General features: G+C 40.1%; 1 protein-coding gene across 2 annotated transcripts in view; it reads right to left on the reverse strand.

The window, feature by feature from the left end:
* Window positions 1–15,889, reverse strand: part of Grb14 (growth factor receptor bound protein 14) — a 110,291-nt gene that overhangs the window by 51,251 nt on the left and 43,151 nt on the right. Inside the window, exon 1 of one of the 2 annotated variants that reach the window (XM_006499883.4) lies at window positions 11,831–12,072. The exons of the other annotated variant lie outside the window; for it this stretch is intronic. Within the exon in view, the coding sequence (XP_006499946.1) occupies window positions 11,831–11,893 (63 nt within the window). The 5' untranslated portion in view covers window positions 11,894–12,072. Of the gene's footprint in view, window positions 1–11,830; window positions 12,073–15,889 lie in introns of those variants that run through there. 2 annotated transcript variants of the gene reach the window in all.

Raw genomic sequence — 15,889 nt, forward strand, 5'->3', positions numbered from 1 at the left:
ATCAACTAACCAGAACCACCCCCCCAAGCTCCCAGGGACTAAGCCTTCAACCAAGGAATATACACGGCTCCAGCTGCATATGTGAGGATGGCCTTGTCATGTATCAATGGGAGGAGAGGTCCTTGGTCCTGTGAAGGCTTGATAGATGCTCCAGTGTAGGGGAATTGACGGTAGGAGTGGGTGGTGGGTGGAGGAACAGCCTCATAGAAGCAGGGGGAGGGAGGATGGGATAGAGGGTTTCCAGGATCGGGGAAAACTGGGAAAGGGAATAACATTTGAAATGTAAATAAAGAAAATATCCCATTTAAAAAAGTGCCTGGTCAAAGCAAACAAATCAAGACTCAAGAACCTGAGTAGCCAGGGGTCTAGTTCTGCATACTAGGGCCAGAATGCAATAGGAAAAGATTTGGGATGTTTCAAATAAGTTTGCATTCCTGGACAAAAGTAGCCCCTTATAGTCTCACTAGTGGACATGTCCTAAAGTTGACCTGGAAAGAGATTCCACATTGCCACATATGCAAATCTGCCTCATATATAGGCTTCCATCCAAAGTTATGCCCATATACATATGTGCACATGTGCATATGTGGACACACATAGGTATAAGCTTCCATTCTAAGCTACCCCCACATACTTATGTGCACATGCACATATGTGCACACGTGCACACACACACACATTTCTGTGCATTTGAATCCAATGTACATTATACAGAGTCAAGTCAAAAATCCCTTGCTAATTTCCCAATGACGTCATCCAAGACCTGTCTCTGAATAGTCAGTGTTTTAAGATACATGTAGTCATGTAGGGTTAACTCCTCTTTACATGATACAAACCTTCTCAGATGCTAACAAACACTTAACCACACTTAAGGCAGAAAACCACTGGTTAAGCTTAGGTTGGGCACAATGTTATCCTGATGTCTCCTTTCAGTTTTTAAGTAACCATTTATTCTCAGAATAACCACTATACATGTGTAAGTGAAAAAGTTCAAATCAGTTCACACAGTGAGAAAGAAGGACAAAAGGAGAGGGGAGGAGGGGAAAGAGTGTAGAGATGAGGAGACAGACAAAAGGATGCAGACATGGTGCATCCAGCTGCAACACTCTTATGGAGACAAACAGCATCCACCCACGCATGCACTGTTAGGAACTATTTGTCTTCATTGATCTTTAAAATTTTTTCCCCATAATTTAATGTCTCAGAAACTCAAATGAATTTTACCATTAAAGGTCTGTTGGAGTTTAATGAGAGGTGTGTTGAATGACATTATCATGTGATATATAGTGCCAAACAGCCAATGGTATATGCTATGTACAGTCTCCCTGTGATGTTTACGTATTACTCTATAGACTTTAAGTCACACCTCTGAAAAAAATAACTTTCCAAATCCTAACATTCCCATACTGTGACAGTTCTAGAGGACAACCAATTTATATCCAGGCTGTAATTCTGTTTCCTTTAAACGTTCCCATGTATCTGTGTGAAACCCATAGCGTGCATATTCCTATTCAAAGCACACACACACACACACAATGTTGTCAGAATAATAAGATAATAAAAGTTAGCAGAATTCAGGCTGAACAATTGACAAAGGTCCTAATCTCAGAAAGAAGAAAGCCAAGGCGAGGGAAGAAGTGACTTGTTCAGGCACCTGCTCCCTGGCAGAACCATGGAACCTGTATTGGCTCCACCTAGACACTGTCTGAACTCCTCCCCCACTGCTAGTCCAGTGTCCATGCCTCTTTAAGCTGCGACTGCTTCATGACACGTTCTTTTAAAAGATTAGCAAGCTAAGCATCACACCAGAATATATAAATGAGATGTATGTCACAAAGCACCTAGTTTTTGAATGCCAAAGAGTTGCTTGCGTTTTCATTGTTTTCTGAATGTTACAAAGCATGCAACTATAGAAACAGCCAGCAGAGGGAGGCTTTATTCTGAGTTGGTACTAATACAGACCCCAGATAGATTTTTCTGTCTGGGGCAATGGCTCAGCTTGCTGCCAAGGCTGCATCTTTAAATGAATCCTGTGGGGACATACAGTGGGTGCCAAAGAGAGGAAGAAGGAAACTGACTTCCACAAGTTATTCTCTCACCTCCTCAAAGATGTCCACACTACCCCGAACACACATAGATAGTAAATAAATAAATGTAAAACAAAAAAGCAAATATGTATACTGACAGAAACCAAAAGACTGTTAATTGCATGAAGTTCCTTCTTGATATATTTATAATCTTGTATCAAAGTAGATTTTTTAAATTTCTGAACAGTTGGACGTTTAAGATTAGTTGCTTCTATATTAACATTGAGAAAATATCCTGTGAACATATATACAGGCATAAATATACATGTGTGTTAGAGAAAGAGAAAATATTTCTCAGATCCTGTGATTTAGAATACTGATATCAAAATTTCTCTTCAAAAATTAATTTGGCTGCTAGAGTTAATTTAATTTCAGAAACTCCTGTCGATATTTTCCAAAGTACAGAGACACAGGACAGGTCATGGGGCTTTAGTAACTTTCTGAAAATGTTATGATTACCAAATACTATTTTAATGTCTTTTTTTTGGGGGGGGGGACTGTCTGAAGGCTGAACATTTTTAATACTTTACCAGGGTGGAAATCTTTACATTTTCAGAGGGAAGTAGCATCTGAAATTACCAAAAGCCCTACTTCTTTCTTTGCCAACAAGAGATTATTATTTTTAAATTCTGGCTCAGGCGACTGGGGCGCCGCCAAGAAAGCCAGCCCTTCAGACAGTCCCGAGCAGGAGTCTGAGACTGGCCATCACTCCAGCTATTTTTAATCAGCCTTGTGTGCCAGGCATGGACCAGGCATTGTGGTTTACAAAATAACGTGAGGCTCGGTGCCTGTTCCCATGGAGTTACAGCCCAGGTGTCTACAGTGCTGAGAATACTGGAATCTGATCTGGGTCAGACTGGTGGGGAACTTCAGGAGAACATCTTCTAAATCTTCAACTTCTCATACTTTAAAATGTATGAAGAGCTAACAGCACTCAGTGTTGTATGTTGCATAGTAATCATATTGTGAATTCTAAAGGAAAATCATCTATGGTGAGTAGGTCCTAAGATATCCTTATAGCCCCAGTATATTCTCAGGTTAGCTTAGTCACTGACTTAGAAGTAAGGCTGAGGACACGGCAAGGAACGCCAAGTCAGCGGGTAAAAGTAGATTGGCAAAAGAGGTGAGAATTGTTCCACGTGAAGCATACAGGTAAGAGAAGAAAGTAACACAGCTGTTCTGTAGAGCAGGCCATGCAGTCTGTGCCCAGGCTGCACTGTGGAACAGGGCCACACACAGGATGTTCCATAAAGCAGGCTGCACAGTGTCTATCCAGAATGCTGTGCAGAGCAGGGATGTATAGTATGTGTGCCCAGGCTGTTTTGAGGAGCTTGGCCATGTGGTATGTATTCCTCAGCTGGGGCATGCAGCACGTGAGCTCCCATTGTTCTACGAAAGTTTTCTTTCTGAGAAGACAGGCCTAGCCTACAACCCTGCACTCTGCCATTTATTAGCAGGAGCTTTGAGGATGGCCTTTCTCCAACCAATCTTCCTCGCCCAAAATGGGTTTGACCAGCAGCCTTGGGAGGTTCTTACAAAGATTAAAAAGAGTCTGGACTCAGTGCTAAGCAGATCACAGCTCCTTTGATTTTTTTTTTCTTTTCTTCCTTTGATTTCTACTGGTCTATGAGGATGGCAGAAAGTCTTCCATCTTGCCAAAAGCCACAAGTTAGAGCTGGATAAAAATAATGAAAAGTCCTGGGACTGTGGCTTTTCACCCTAAGGGATAAAACTCTAAGAAGAATAAAGAAAAACAATAATGTTGAGAAATACTAATAGTAGGTCAGTATCCTGTTTTCACAAAAAACAACACTTACACAAATAATACTAATTTCCATCTGAGTCCCCTTGTTTGAAGTGCTTGAGTGGAAAGTGTATCAGATTTCCTTCCCTCCCCCCTCTCTCTCTGGAATATTGCATACACAATGAGCTATCCTAAAGAAAGAATCTCTCTGTAAACACAGAATTCATTTACGTTTCATTTATACACAAAGCCTGTGGGCAATTCTATTCAGTGTCTTTGGTATACATTATTTTTCCTCATGACATCACACGGCTTCACAGAAAATCTTTAAATTTAGGAGTATTTCGTCTTTCGGTTTTTAAATTAAGAATGCTCAGCTTGCATAGACTATGCCTCTGCTATCCGCGTCCTGATTAGAGATGGCTCAGCCCCACTGTCATACAGGTATCCAAGAGCTTTAGCTTACAACTACACAGCCTGCCAGCCATTGACTAACAACCCTACGATACTGAATAATCTAACTGCATATTTTGTTGTACTTCAGTCTGTGCTCCCAGAAAAGACAGATGATAGGGATATATACATGAACATAGCTTAGCAGTCAATTGCTTGCTTTTTTGTTTGTTTAAGTCTCATGGCAGTCATAAACACAGTTACAAAAAAATGAGCAGTATAAAACGAATTTAAAAAGTACACCATCCTTTTGGCCCTGGTGGCATGATATGAAGGATAATAAGTTTCTACTCAATGCATTTGCTACAACAAAAATTTTTATGTAACAACTTTAGCCGGACATTTAAATTCCTGATGATTATAAAGTTTTTTATTTAAAATTTTTTCTCATTCAATTTAAATCACTTATGAAGCTAATAAAACATGATGTTTTAAAGCCAAGCATAGTGGCAAGTTGTCTGTACTCTGAGCTTTCAGGCGGCTGGAGGAGAGAATGTAGTGGTTTTAGCTTAGTTTGGGTTACATATGGGGACTGTCTCTCTGAAAGCACACATACTATCCACACCAGAAGAATCAAAACCAACCCAACAAATGAACACAAAGCACACGTCTTTTCTTGGGTCAGAGAAATAATTCACATTCTCTTGGCTTCTACTATGTGTTAAATGTTTTTAACACAGACCTGGCAAATTTAGCATTCTGAAGAACATAGAGCAACTGTACGGACAGATACACCTAAGATTACTCCATAGGCTAAAGAGAGAGCTGAACTCAGGTGCCAGGCTCTCTACCTCTAAAACACACTCTGTCCACCAAGAATGCTTTCTGAAACCTTATTTCTCAAGCAACAAAAAACCGTGTAAATACAATCCAAACCGTGCTCTGAGTGACACCTTTCTGGGTTAAGGACACAGATCATTTACCCTAATAAAAATGACATGAGGAGGAAGAAAATCAAAGTTTAGCAGGAACGAGATTTAAAAAATAGCAATGATTCCCCCCCCCTCACTCTCCAAGCCACCACTTGGAGATGTACATGGCCCTGCTTACTCAGAGAAGCATCCATCTGCACAATTGGCCCGCCTACCATCCCCACACAAGGAGAGAATCCATTTCCTCTGAAGCGTACGACCACACTTTGTACACGGTACAATAACAAGGCAATATTTTCTGAATGCCAACGAAGACAGAGGCACTTGTAGTGGTGGTAGCTAGCTGACCCTCATGCTCGCTCTTCACATACATCTTTCTAAATAATTCTGGTACCTTAATTGTTAGGAAATTGTTAGGAGTCCTATTAAGAAACTCCTTTCCTACACCAAGATCTTGTAGAGTGTTGCCTTTGTTTTCTTCTAGAAGTTTCATTGTTTTGGGTTTCTTATCAAGGTTCTTCATCCATTTGAAGTTAGGTCTTTTTGGGTTTGTTTTATTTTGTTTTGTTTTGTTTGTTTTGCTTTATTTTTCTGATTGACAAATACTGATCTAATGTCATTCTTCTACATGTTGACACTCAGTTTTCCCAACACTACTTGTCAAATATAAGATGACTATAGTTGTTCAAGCAGCAATCCCTTTCAGAGTCTGAACCACCAACCAAAGAATATACATGGCTGGCCCTAGCTCCATCACTCCTACACATATGTAGCAGATGTGCAGGCTGGTCTCCATGTGCATCCCGAACAGCTATCCCAAAGGCTGTTGCCTCTCCAATGGATATGTTCTTCTTGCTGGGCTGCCTTGTCTGGCCTCACTGGAAGAGGAATCACCTACCCTGGCAGAGACTTGAAATGCCAGGGTGGCAGGATACCCAGGAGGGCCCTCACCTGCTCAGAGGAGAAGGGGAGGGGGAATAGGGGAAGGATTGTGGGTAGGAGGAAGTGACACGGAGGGAGAGAAGTGAGTGGGATATAAAGTGAAAAAGTTTTAGAAAATGATTACAGTTATATATCCTCATGTTTTGGTCAGAATAGAATATTCTGTTCTATTCATCTTCATGTCTGTTTCTGTGCCCGTGCCTTTCTGTCTTTGTTACAACAGATCTGGAACACATCATGAAATATAAAACGGTCATCCCTCCAGCATAGTTCTTTTTGCTCAGGATTGCTTTGGAGTCTTTCTTTATTACATTTGTCTTTTAGGATGTTTTTTGCATTTCTGTGAAGAATGTTGTATTTTGGTAGTATTGCACTGAATCTGTGAATTACAGTCCCAACTGACCAGGAACATCATCACAAAAGAAGGATCAGAAAGACTGTAAGAGCCAAAGGACCAGGATACCTGATGTGATAGAATAGTGGGTTATGCCAAAACAGCATGCTAGGCCAAAGCAGTTCCACGTGGAAGAGGTTTTATTGAAAGGGAGAGACAAAGAAGTGGCACAGAGAGAAGAGGGGGAGAGAGGAGAAAGAAGAGAGAGTGAGGAAGGGCCGTTCTCCTTATTTATATGGAAAATGACATAACACAAATAAGGGTGGGAGGTAAGCCAAATGGATTCTGGGAATATGGTGGTCGTTGTCTTGGCAAAAGGTCTGCAGGTCGAAGGTCTCGCTGTTGCCTCATAGGTTTGGAATGTCCTGATGATAATGATACCTGCTATGAGACAGTGACAGCTATATATAAAAAGGAAATTGTACCCACAAAATCTCAACAGTATGACCTCCTAAATAAGACCTAAACAACCTGACCATCAGTAAACAAGCCAAAGCAGATGAAGGAGGGAGGACCTCACAGGCACTCACCCATCTCTAGATGAAGAGCGATAGAAAATTAATGACTTCTGAAAGAAAAAGGTAGAAGACCCCTAAACAGTTGTCTAGTACCAAGTGGTCAGTCCTATACATATAAACAGCACTAAATGGCTCAACAGGTTGTATGTATATATTTATTTATGTGTGTGTAATGTGGGGGGTGGGATATACCAGGGAGAGAAGAGAGGGAGGGGAAATGATATAAATACAGTATCCATCTATTAAATTATTAAATTGAATTTAGAAAGAATCCTGATGCTACTGAGAAGAGAAGCGCAGCGTGTTAGGCTCCAGGAGTTTGCTTTGAGTTCAGTTACCCTCAGGGTCCAGGCACAGCCAGTAAGCATAGCTTCTATTTGTTTCTAAGTCTCACATTAACAAGAGCTAGCACTGGCCCCTAGCCTGCCTGCCTGCCTGCCGTGTGCATCCATCCTCAGAGCCAAGACTGTGAACAGGATGCCTGCGGATTCACATTTATCACTCCATAAAAGGGAAGCAGACCCACACCGGGGAGCTTATAATAAGCAAGAGAGAATTTGGTTGCCTGAGGACATTGCAGCATCACAGGATGAGCTGTGGACTGATCTTTACCGCAAGGCCTAAGAAAACAAATCCCTCCCCTGTGCGATCCACGTCTCTGTTCCTTTCTTGTCACATAAAGTTATATTCTGCTTATAAAGCAGCAAAATTCTAAATTAAAAATCACAAGATAAAAAAGTGAAACCTGAATTGCAATAGAAAGAATTCTGAAAACAAATACTGAAAAACAAAACAAAACAAAACAAAAAATTAAATAGCAAAACACACAGAGAAGATGGAAAAATCTAAAAACTTTCAGAAGCCTGGGATAAATACACATGATGGGTACTAAGATTTCAGTATTGTAAAAGGCAACCGTAAAATGATGTCACAGGACGTGGTTGCTGAGTCACAAATCCCTACCTTTTCATCCAAAATTAAGACACTGAAGAGAAAAGCAAAGAGAGGTTTTAGAGAACTAGAATAAGCCTACAGTTCGGAAAGAGACTTAGACAATAGCATTTGGGAGAGAAAGCAAGGGACACTGGAGACCAGAGAGCCAACTTGGGAGCTGGAACACAGAGCCCACGGGGTTAAAGTCATCTCAAGTGGAAGGGGAAAGGCTCCCTTGCAGGCTACTGTGAAGCTGATAGCTCCGGGGCCAGCCAGGCCTGGGCATGTGTTTACTGAGCAGCTAGCTAGGAGTCCGCTCAGAACTTTCTGGGAAAAACTGCGATATGATAATGTGTAATTACATAAATGCCTGGCTGTATGAGAAATGTGGTTAGAACATGATACTATCTTGAATCAATGTAGAATTCCCACTTACCAACGACCTTGGGTCTTAAGAAAAAGTATATTGTACAAATTGGGTTTTTCCCTCCTCTTTCATTTCTGAAATTGCTTTAGGAATCTGTGTGCTTATTACAAATGTTTCCTAGGATGCATAAAGAATATGAAATAATTTGCAAGCATAATCTGACAAGCAGTATGAATTGAGCAGAGGCATCAGGATTGCAGAATTCAAATATGGTGTTAGGTCTTTGGATCTTGCAGACATTTTATATTTTATTTATTTTATATGTCATAATGTTCAACTGTTAATTCTGTGACCTTAAAGTGTTCTTCTTGGTGTAATTAATATGCCAGGCTAGAGTTTCAGTTCAGGTGCCCCACCCTACCCTGTGTGTGTGTATGTGTGTGTGTGTGTGTGTGTGTGTGTGTGTGTGCCTGTGTGTGTGCATGTATGTGTGCGCATGTATGTGTGTGTGTATGTGTGTGCACATGGGTGTAGGTGTGTGGGTGTGTGTTGCCCTGTCTCTCTCTCCTCTCTCAACTTCTCTCTCTTACATACACAGGGAGAGAGACAGACAGAGAGACAGACAAGCAGGCAGAGACAGAGAGAGAATGGAGCATAACAGCCACTTTCTACATAAAACATATTCTTCACTAGAACATATAGGAGTTGATGGATGTGCAGAGAAATAATTTGCCTTCACTAAACCCAGAGCTAAGGTTAATGGTAACTGTACACACCCTAAGCCAATTCCATTTACAGATTGGCTTCAGGACATAACACACACCTAGGAAAAACACCTTGGAACTCACCAAGCCTGGATTCTATTTCTAGTGTTGTCATTGACCTTCTGGGTGACCTTGCAGAAGGTACTTGACATCCAAGAGACTCAGACAAGGGAAGGGGAAATGGAGGAGGAGGAGCTGGGAGGAGGGGGAAGATCCACCTAGTAGATAATCTGGGGGAAAAAAATGCTAAGATTCAGAGATCTGATGAAACATTAAAATTCTGATTTACTGAAATCAATGATCTCCAACCATTACAGCATTAGAGGAAGTCCAATTTTTTCTCTTCAATCTACAGAATTTACAGGGCCTCTCTCAGGCTCTGCTCTGTGTAAATGATTATTTTTCAAATTCAGCCTCTAATCACTCAACAGAATCCCAAGGGCCACAGCAGAAGGCCACGCTGGCTGATAAGGACCCCTTCCTCAAGTGCCTCTGAGCATTTTCAGAAATGTCCCTGCCCTTTTGGATGAGAGGGATTCCAGCTGCTCAATTGTCTGGCAAGGACCTCTCATCCAGGCCTTGAGCTTTATGCAAAATGTGTGAGCAGAGCCTTCTGGAAAAGAGGGGACATTGTCCTCCCTGGCAGTATTCTAAAGTGCTTGTGTTTATTTGTAAGGTCTGTTGGGGAGTAGTGCTAAGAACCAAATTGAGACTTAATGAAACACATGCTAAGTGTAAAATCATCTAAAATTTTAGGGCATATGAAAAATGGCGAGTATGGAAAGTCTTCAAAGAAGGAACAAGGGCAAAAAAACTAATTTTGTGACTATTGCAGGTAGATGACTTTTAGTTAGAAAAGTGGAATTTTCTAAAATTAAGGAGAAAAAAAACCCACCAACAACAAGGTTTTCAAACCGATTGAGTAAACAAATAGATCCTTTAGGGGTAAAGTAGCAGGAGAAATGGGCTAAATGTTTTCAAAAAACAAGGGTGTGCCAGGTTGTGTGCGTATACACTCACAGAACGGGCCTTTGGAAACTTTCCTGTGCAATGTTAGAATGGCAATCTGATAAGATATTTATTACAAAGAATGCAGAAAAATCACATCTTTCCAAAGCCACCTTGTTTTTCTCTTGCGTAGACTGTGTTGGAAACTGTTTTCCAGCCAAGTTTTGCTCCTACCTATTCCACCTTTGCTAATAGGTCAAGGTCCTTGAAAATGACGTCATGCTTTTCCATTGTTCCATACTGTCTGGTGAAAAATCGGCAAATTAAAATCTCAGCTAGAACCAAGGCAACGTGAAATCTATGCTTAGGGTCACAGACTACCACCACCTCCCAGTCCTGTCCCAGATATCAACTGTCTCCCCACAGGTCAGAATGGAAACTGGGGTGATGTTCCAACATAGCTCCTCTAGTAAGAGTCCAGACAGTAAGCAACCAATCCCATTAACACACCATAAAACAAAGCACGTGGTAGAGATTTGGTGACCCTATGCAGTGCCGTTAACTGGGTAAAGATGTCAAACGGTACAGGATTGGATAAACGTTAAGGGACTTTTCCCATGTGCCTAGCCCTTAGAGAAGTGACACCGCCATTAAATTTAAGTGAAGATAATGGTTCAAGTTCAGAGCAAAATGTTTTAATTAGATTTGCTTAAAGCAAGAAAAAGGCATGAAGGAAAATAAAGAAAAAGAAAGAGCACACATTGACATTACAGTATAGCCACTCCACTGCCAAGTAAGGTGGACTTAGCAACTAGTAATTGACTGGCTGAAAAAAATAAACTAAAAACTACAAATTAAAATCAATTTTTAAAAAGGGGGGCTCTTTTTTAAAAAGATTTTTTTGGGTTGTTCAATCTGTTCTGTTTCAAGTAAGTTAAACCATGACCTTTGGCTTAATGGAATCCACTAATAGTTAACAGTTAACTTTTAAAGTGTTGAGCAGAGAAACACTACACTGCCTTGTGTCACTAGACCCACTCAGAAAGGATATTTTTGCAGTAACGTGACTCCGTGCCTTCATTCCTCACTACACAACTATAGTTCTGTAAGTTTGGAGCATCTAGTTGTACTGGCAAGAGAAGCTTACTGTATTTACATTAGTAATTAGACAATACAGATACAGTCTTACCAAATGAAATGTCCCACGTAAGACATGAAAGTAATCTTCAAAAAAACCCTACTATTTTCATACATAGGCTTCACTAGATTAATAATTAATAAAAATCCCTTTCCTGGGAGAATGTAATGGGAAAACTTTTCTTGAGCAAACAGAAACTCCATAGAAAAGGGCCGACACACATGAAGATAATCAGTTAAGTTCTTACATAGTTTTCCCAACAGTGAAGAGGTGGATGCGTTGTGAGTTACAAACAAAGAAGCTACCCCTTCACAAATGCAGAATGTAATAGCTAGCAGATTTCCTGCTGAACTAAAGGCAGAGATGCCTGAAGTTACAGAAGAAAAGAATAAAAGGGAGAAGTTCACTGTATGCACTAAGTCACATCGGACGGTAACTGAGACCAGCGGCTTTTACATAGAGGTATTTTTACCACAGAGATGTTCTGGCAGCATTTGCCCTGACTTTGAGTCCAATAATATGTCTTTTTAAGTACCTGCAGCCTCAATGTAGTCCACTCTTTTCTCACAGTTAGGTAAGCTTCAAAGTTGTTAGTCTATACACCGTGACAGAAAAATAAAGGCAGGGAAAAAAAATCGCAAGGTTGGAAGAAGGAAAATAAGCCACCTACCCTCTTCTGTAGAACTATTGGTGTTATCGCAGGCAGGGTGACTCTTCTTGCACTCAGACTCATGCTTGTCCTTCTAGAATGATCCCTCTTAGAGATCACAGACGAAATGAAAGGAGCCCTTGATGGCTACTCCTCAGGAATCTCAAGACTCAGGGCAAAGAAACTCTGGGGAAGTAATAAATGTCACCCTGCCTCTGTGATCCCAGGCTACCCAAAGCCAATTAAGGATGGCTGTGGACAGGACAGGGCTGCAGCCAATCACGGCTCCCAGAACCCCGCCTTTGTCCTTGGAGACTCATTCGGATACTTTTGTTTATGATATTTAAAGAACCAGATTAACAGGCATCTAGTTCCCTTCATTTTTTTTTTCCAAAACAGTGCAATTCAATGCCATCTTTGTTGACTAAGCAGCTGTTTCGCTAAAGCATTTCAACGCAAGGCAGAAGAGAAACTCATTACATTATTTTACATATATTCCATTAGTTACATACGTTAAAGTCTATCAGTATGTAAGTGAACCAAATTTATTTATGCTACTCACAAAAAATCATAAATGCTTCAACATCAGGTGTGAGACACTGAGAGAGACCCTCGCTTAAAACTGGCAAAGCATTTTAATTTATGCCATAAGTTTCAATGCTAGATTTAACATAAGCAATATATATCACGTCCCAAGCAGGTAAAATGTTTCTACCATGAAACTTCCAGCCATTCTCAAGGTTTTATCCTGTTGAATATTACATATTAAGCACAAAGCTGACAATCAATATAAATAATGTTAAACAGAAAAAGAATTCATGATATCTGTTCTGATCTTCACACATTTGGGGAAAGCAGAGGTTTGCATAATTTAGCATACTTCACCATATTAAAATAAAAAAAAAAAAACCGCTGCTGCTCAAAGCTATCTTAAATGTTTAATAGCTTTAACAATTTAAAGAAAAAAACCTCTCATTTTTATTCTGGTATTTTAGGGGTTAGAGGAAGTTGGCAAATAAAACACAAAACAAACACTAATCCTTAACAAGGAAGTTTCCAATAAAGAATGAAAGAAACACTCAAAAATACCTCCCCCCCCCCCAAAAAAAAAAGCCTACATGTAAAAACTATTCTGAGTCGTCACAATGGTAAAATCAGTCTGGATTCTCACACTGACAAAGCCTGCTGCACCCTAGTGTTTCTCACTGGTGACCCACAGACGAGGCACTGCCCCCAGTGTGAAGGCAGGGACTTCTGCAGAAAGTGGCAGGATAGCCGCATCAACAGGGCTGGTGGGAGCAGGGATGGCTATGCAGACACACACCTTCCATGTCACCATGTCAACTGCATCCACAGAGGCAGTGCCTCACTGCCTCACCTGAGTTTGATTTCTGCACAAGCTGAGCTCATAGTCCTCAAAAGGACTCCTTACTCCAAATTCTAAAACCCAGTGTGCCCTCAGCTCAGTGTCAGGAGAAGGGGGTCTGAAGACCCATAAAAGGAACATCAATATGAACTAACCAGTACGTACCCCCAGAGCTCCTTGAAACTATACCACCAATCAAAGAAAACACATGGTGGAACTTGTGGCTCTTGCTGTATGTGTAGCTGAAGATGGCCTTGTCGGTCATCAATGGGAGGAGAGGCCCTTGGTCCTGTGAAAGCTCTATGCCCCAGTATAAGGGAACGCCAGGACCAGGAATGGGAGTGGGTGGGTTGGGGAGCAGGGGTCTGGGGAAGGGGATAGGGAATTTTCGGAGGGGAAACTAGGAAAGGGGATAACATTTGAAATGTAAACAAAGAAAATATCTAATAAAAAATGGAAAAAATAAAAGAGTGCTTAAGGTAGGTGATCTCAGACAGTTCTAATTTGGGATTATCAGTTTTATATTTATCTAGTTAGGTTTATCATGCTAAAAGATATCAATACATATTCACTATGCAAGGTAATGGTTTCGCAATAACATTGACATTCAGTTATATTGTGTAAATTTACCACGCTCACCCCCATGAGACTTGGCTGTCTCCCACTCTTTCACACTAGACTCTTCTTTCTCTCAAATACCCCACTACTAATTTCATGGCATTATTTATTGTGCATATGTGAATATGTATGATTGCATACATGCAACACCACGTGAGTAGTGGTCAGAAAACAGCTTGTAGAAGTCAATTGTCTTCTGCAGCAGACTGAGTAGGTCCCAGTAATTGAACTCGGAACCTCAGGCCTGCCAGAAAGTACCCCCACTTTAAACCTTCATGTTTTGTGTGTGTGTGTGTGTGTGTGTGTGTGTGTGTGTGTATGTGTGTGTGAGAGAGACAGAGACAGAGACAGACAGAGAGAGACAGAGAGACAGAGAGAGATGGGGGTCTTTTTTAAAGAAAACTACTAACAAAATTACTACAGAGATAGAGACTACCATCTGTGAAATAAAAGGTTCTTGTATAATCTTAAGCTAATATTGACAAAGCCTTCGGCATATACATAACTTCAAGAATATTAACCATTTTATACCTTGCTATCTCCTCAGTTTCAATGTAAAATAGTATAAAGTATTAGTTTTCATCTTAAATATCTTATTGGTGTTTCATCAAAAGGAAAATTATTTATTTCACTATATCACTTAAGAAAATAACATATTGTGTGTTCACATTGTTAAGCATTAGGTATATTATTAAATAATTGGGAATATTATAAATGATAAATGCTAAATAATAAATATTTAATTATGTGTATTATTAAATAATTAGCTATACTATTAAATAATAAATTAAATAAGACAGTGTATGTCCACATTACTAGATACTAGACATATTATTAAATATTAGGTATATTATTAAATAATAAATACCTAAATATTAAATTAGGTATACTATTAAATAATATATTTCACTGACTCCGTGATATACAGACACCAGCTTTTAAATTAAAACATTGTACTCTCTAGTTTGCAAGCCTAACAGGGATTAAATGTCAAGTACCAGAGAAGCACCAAGGGAGAAGAAACTGCACAGTAGGATAAAACAGAGTCTGAGGAGGAAGCCACATTTGCCTTCAGAAATGAAGAGAAAAGAGCACAAGGCTTGAGAACTGATGTGCGTCTATGAGAATGTCTCAAGCTCACTGGCAGGTTTGAAGCCTGGGTACCTTCAAACTAGCATTGCTTCGTATCATACCCTTGAGTCTGCTAAGCCATAATGTGGCTCCTTTCTGTCAAGACAGACTCTAGGTCTTGACTTTACCCATGTCCAGCATATCAACAGTGAATGGATTTTTAACATCATCGGACAGAGAGCTAATTGCTCAAGTGTGAGTGACAGGCCCCATCTTTAGAATGTGTGGAAATTACCATTTCTAAGTTTTCAGAGAAAAATAAAAGACATTTTGCAACTCCCTGATACTGGTAAGGTGACTGTCTCTGAAAAATTAAACATAAATACTTTTGCTAGCCAAAACACTAAAAAAAAAAAAAAACCCACAGATGGCAAGATGGCATGCACACTGAAGCCAGGTGATGTCCCTTTTCAGTAATCTCCTTCAGGTGACCATGTTGACTGTGTTCCAGCTGGTTTTTCGGTTATTTTAGATACAAATTTTAACTTTGGCATACTCTTTTTATCAGTATGAATTCCCAATGATTTTTATCATTCACTACCCTGCCACCTGAACTTTAAAGTCTTCACAGGCTTTCAGTTAGGACCCATGACTGATGCCTTCAGAAATGTATTGAAGATCAACGAATCCAGGTTTGTGTTTACACTAAAAAGAGACCGTGATTAAGTGTTGAGGAAACCCTTCTTCCGTTCTTCTTAGAGACAGAGTGGCCACTTATCTTCTCAATGGCAATTATGACTTGCAAAGATTTTCCTAATATAACAGGGTCAATGGGCATCATGCAATAGCCCCTTATATTTTTTTAAATTAATATTTCGGCAGAGCACAAGTAACTTTTTTTCCACCCAAAATATATCAGATTAGGGTTATAGCACAGCGGTAGAGTACTTGTTTAGCATGGGTAAAGTTTTAGCTTTAATCCCCCTGCCTCTGTACTTTCAAAAAAACGTGTATATAGGCATTTC

Source organism: Mus musculus, chromosome 2, assembly GCF_000001635.26.
Source record: "Mus musculus strain C57BL/6J chromosome 2, GRCm38.p6 C57BL/6J".
NCBI classification, from domain to species: Eukaryota; Metazoa; Chordata; class Mammalia; order Rodentia; family Muridae; genus Mus; species Mus musculus.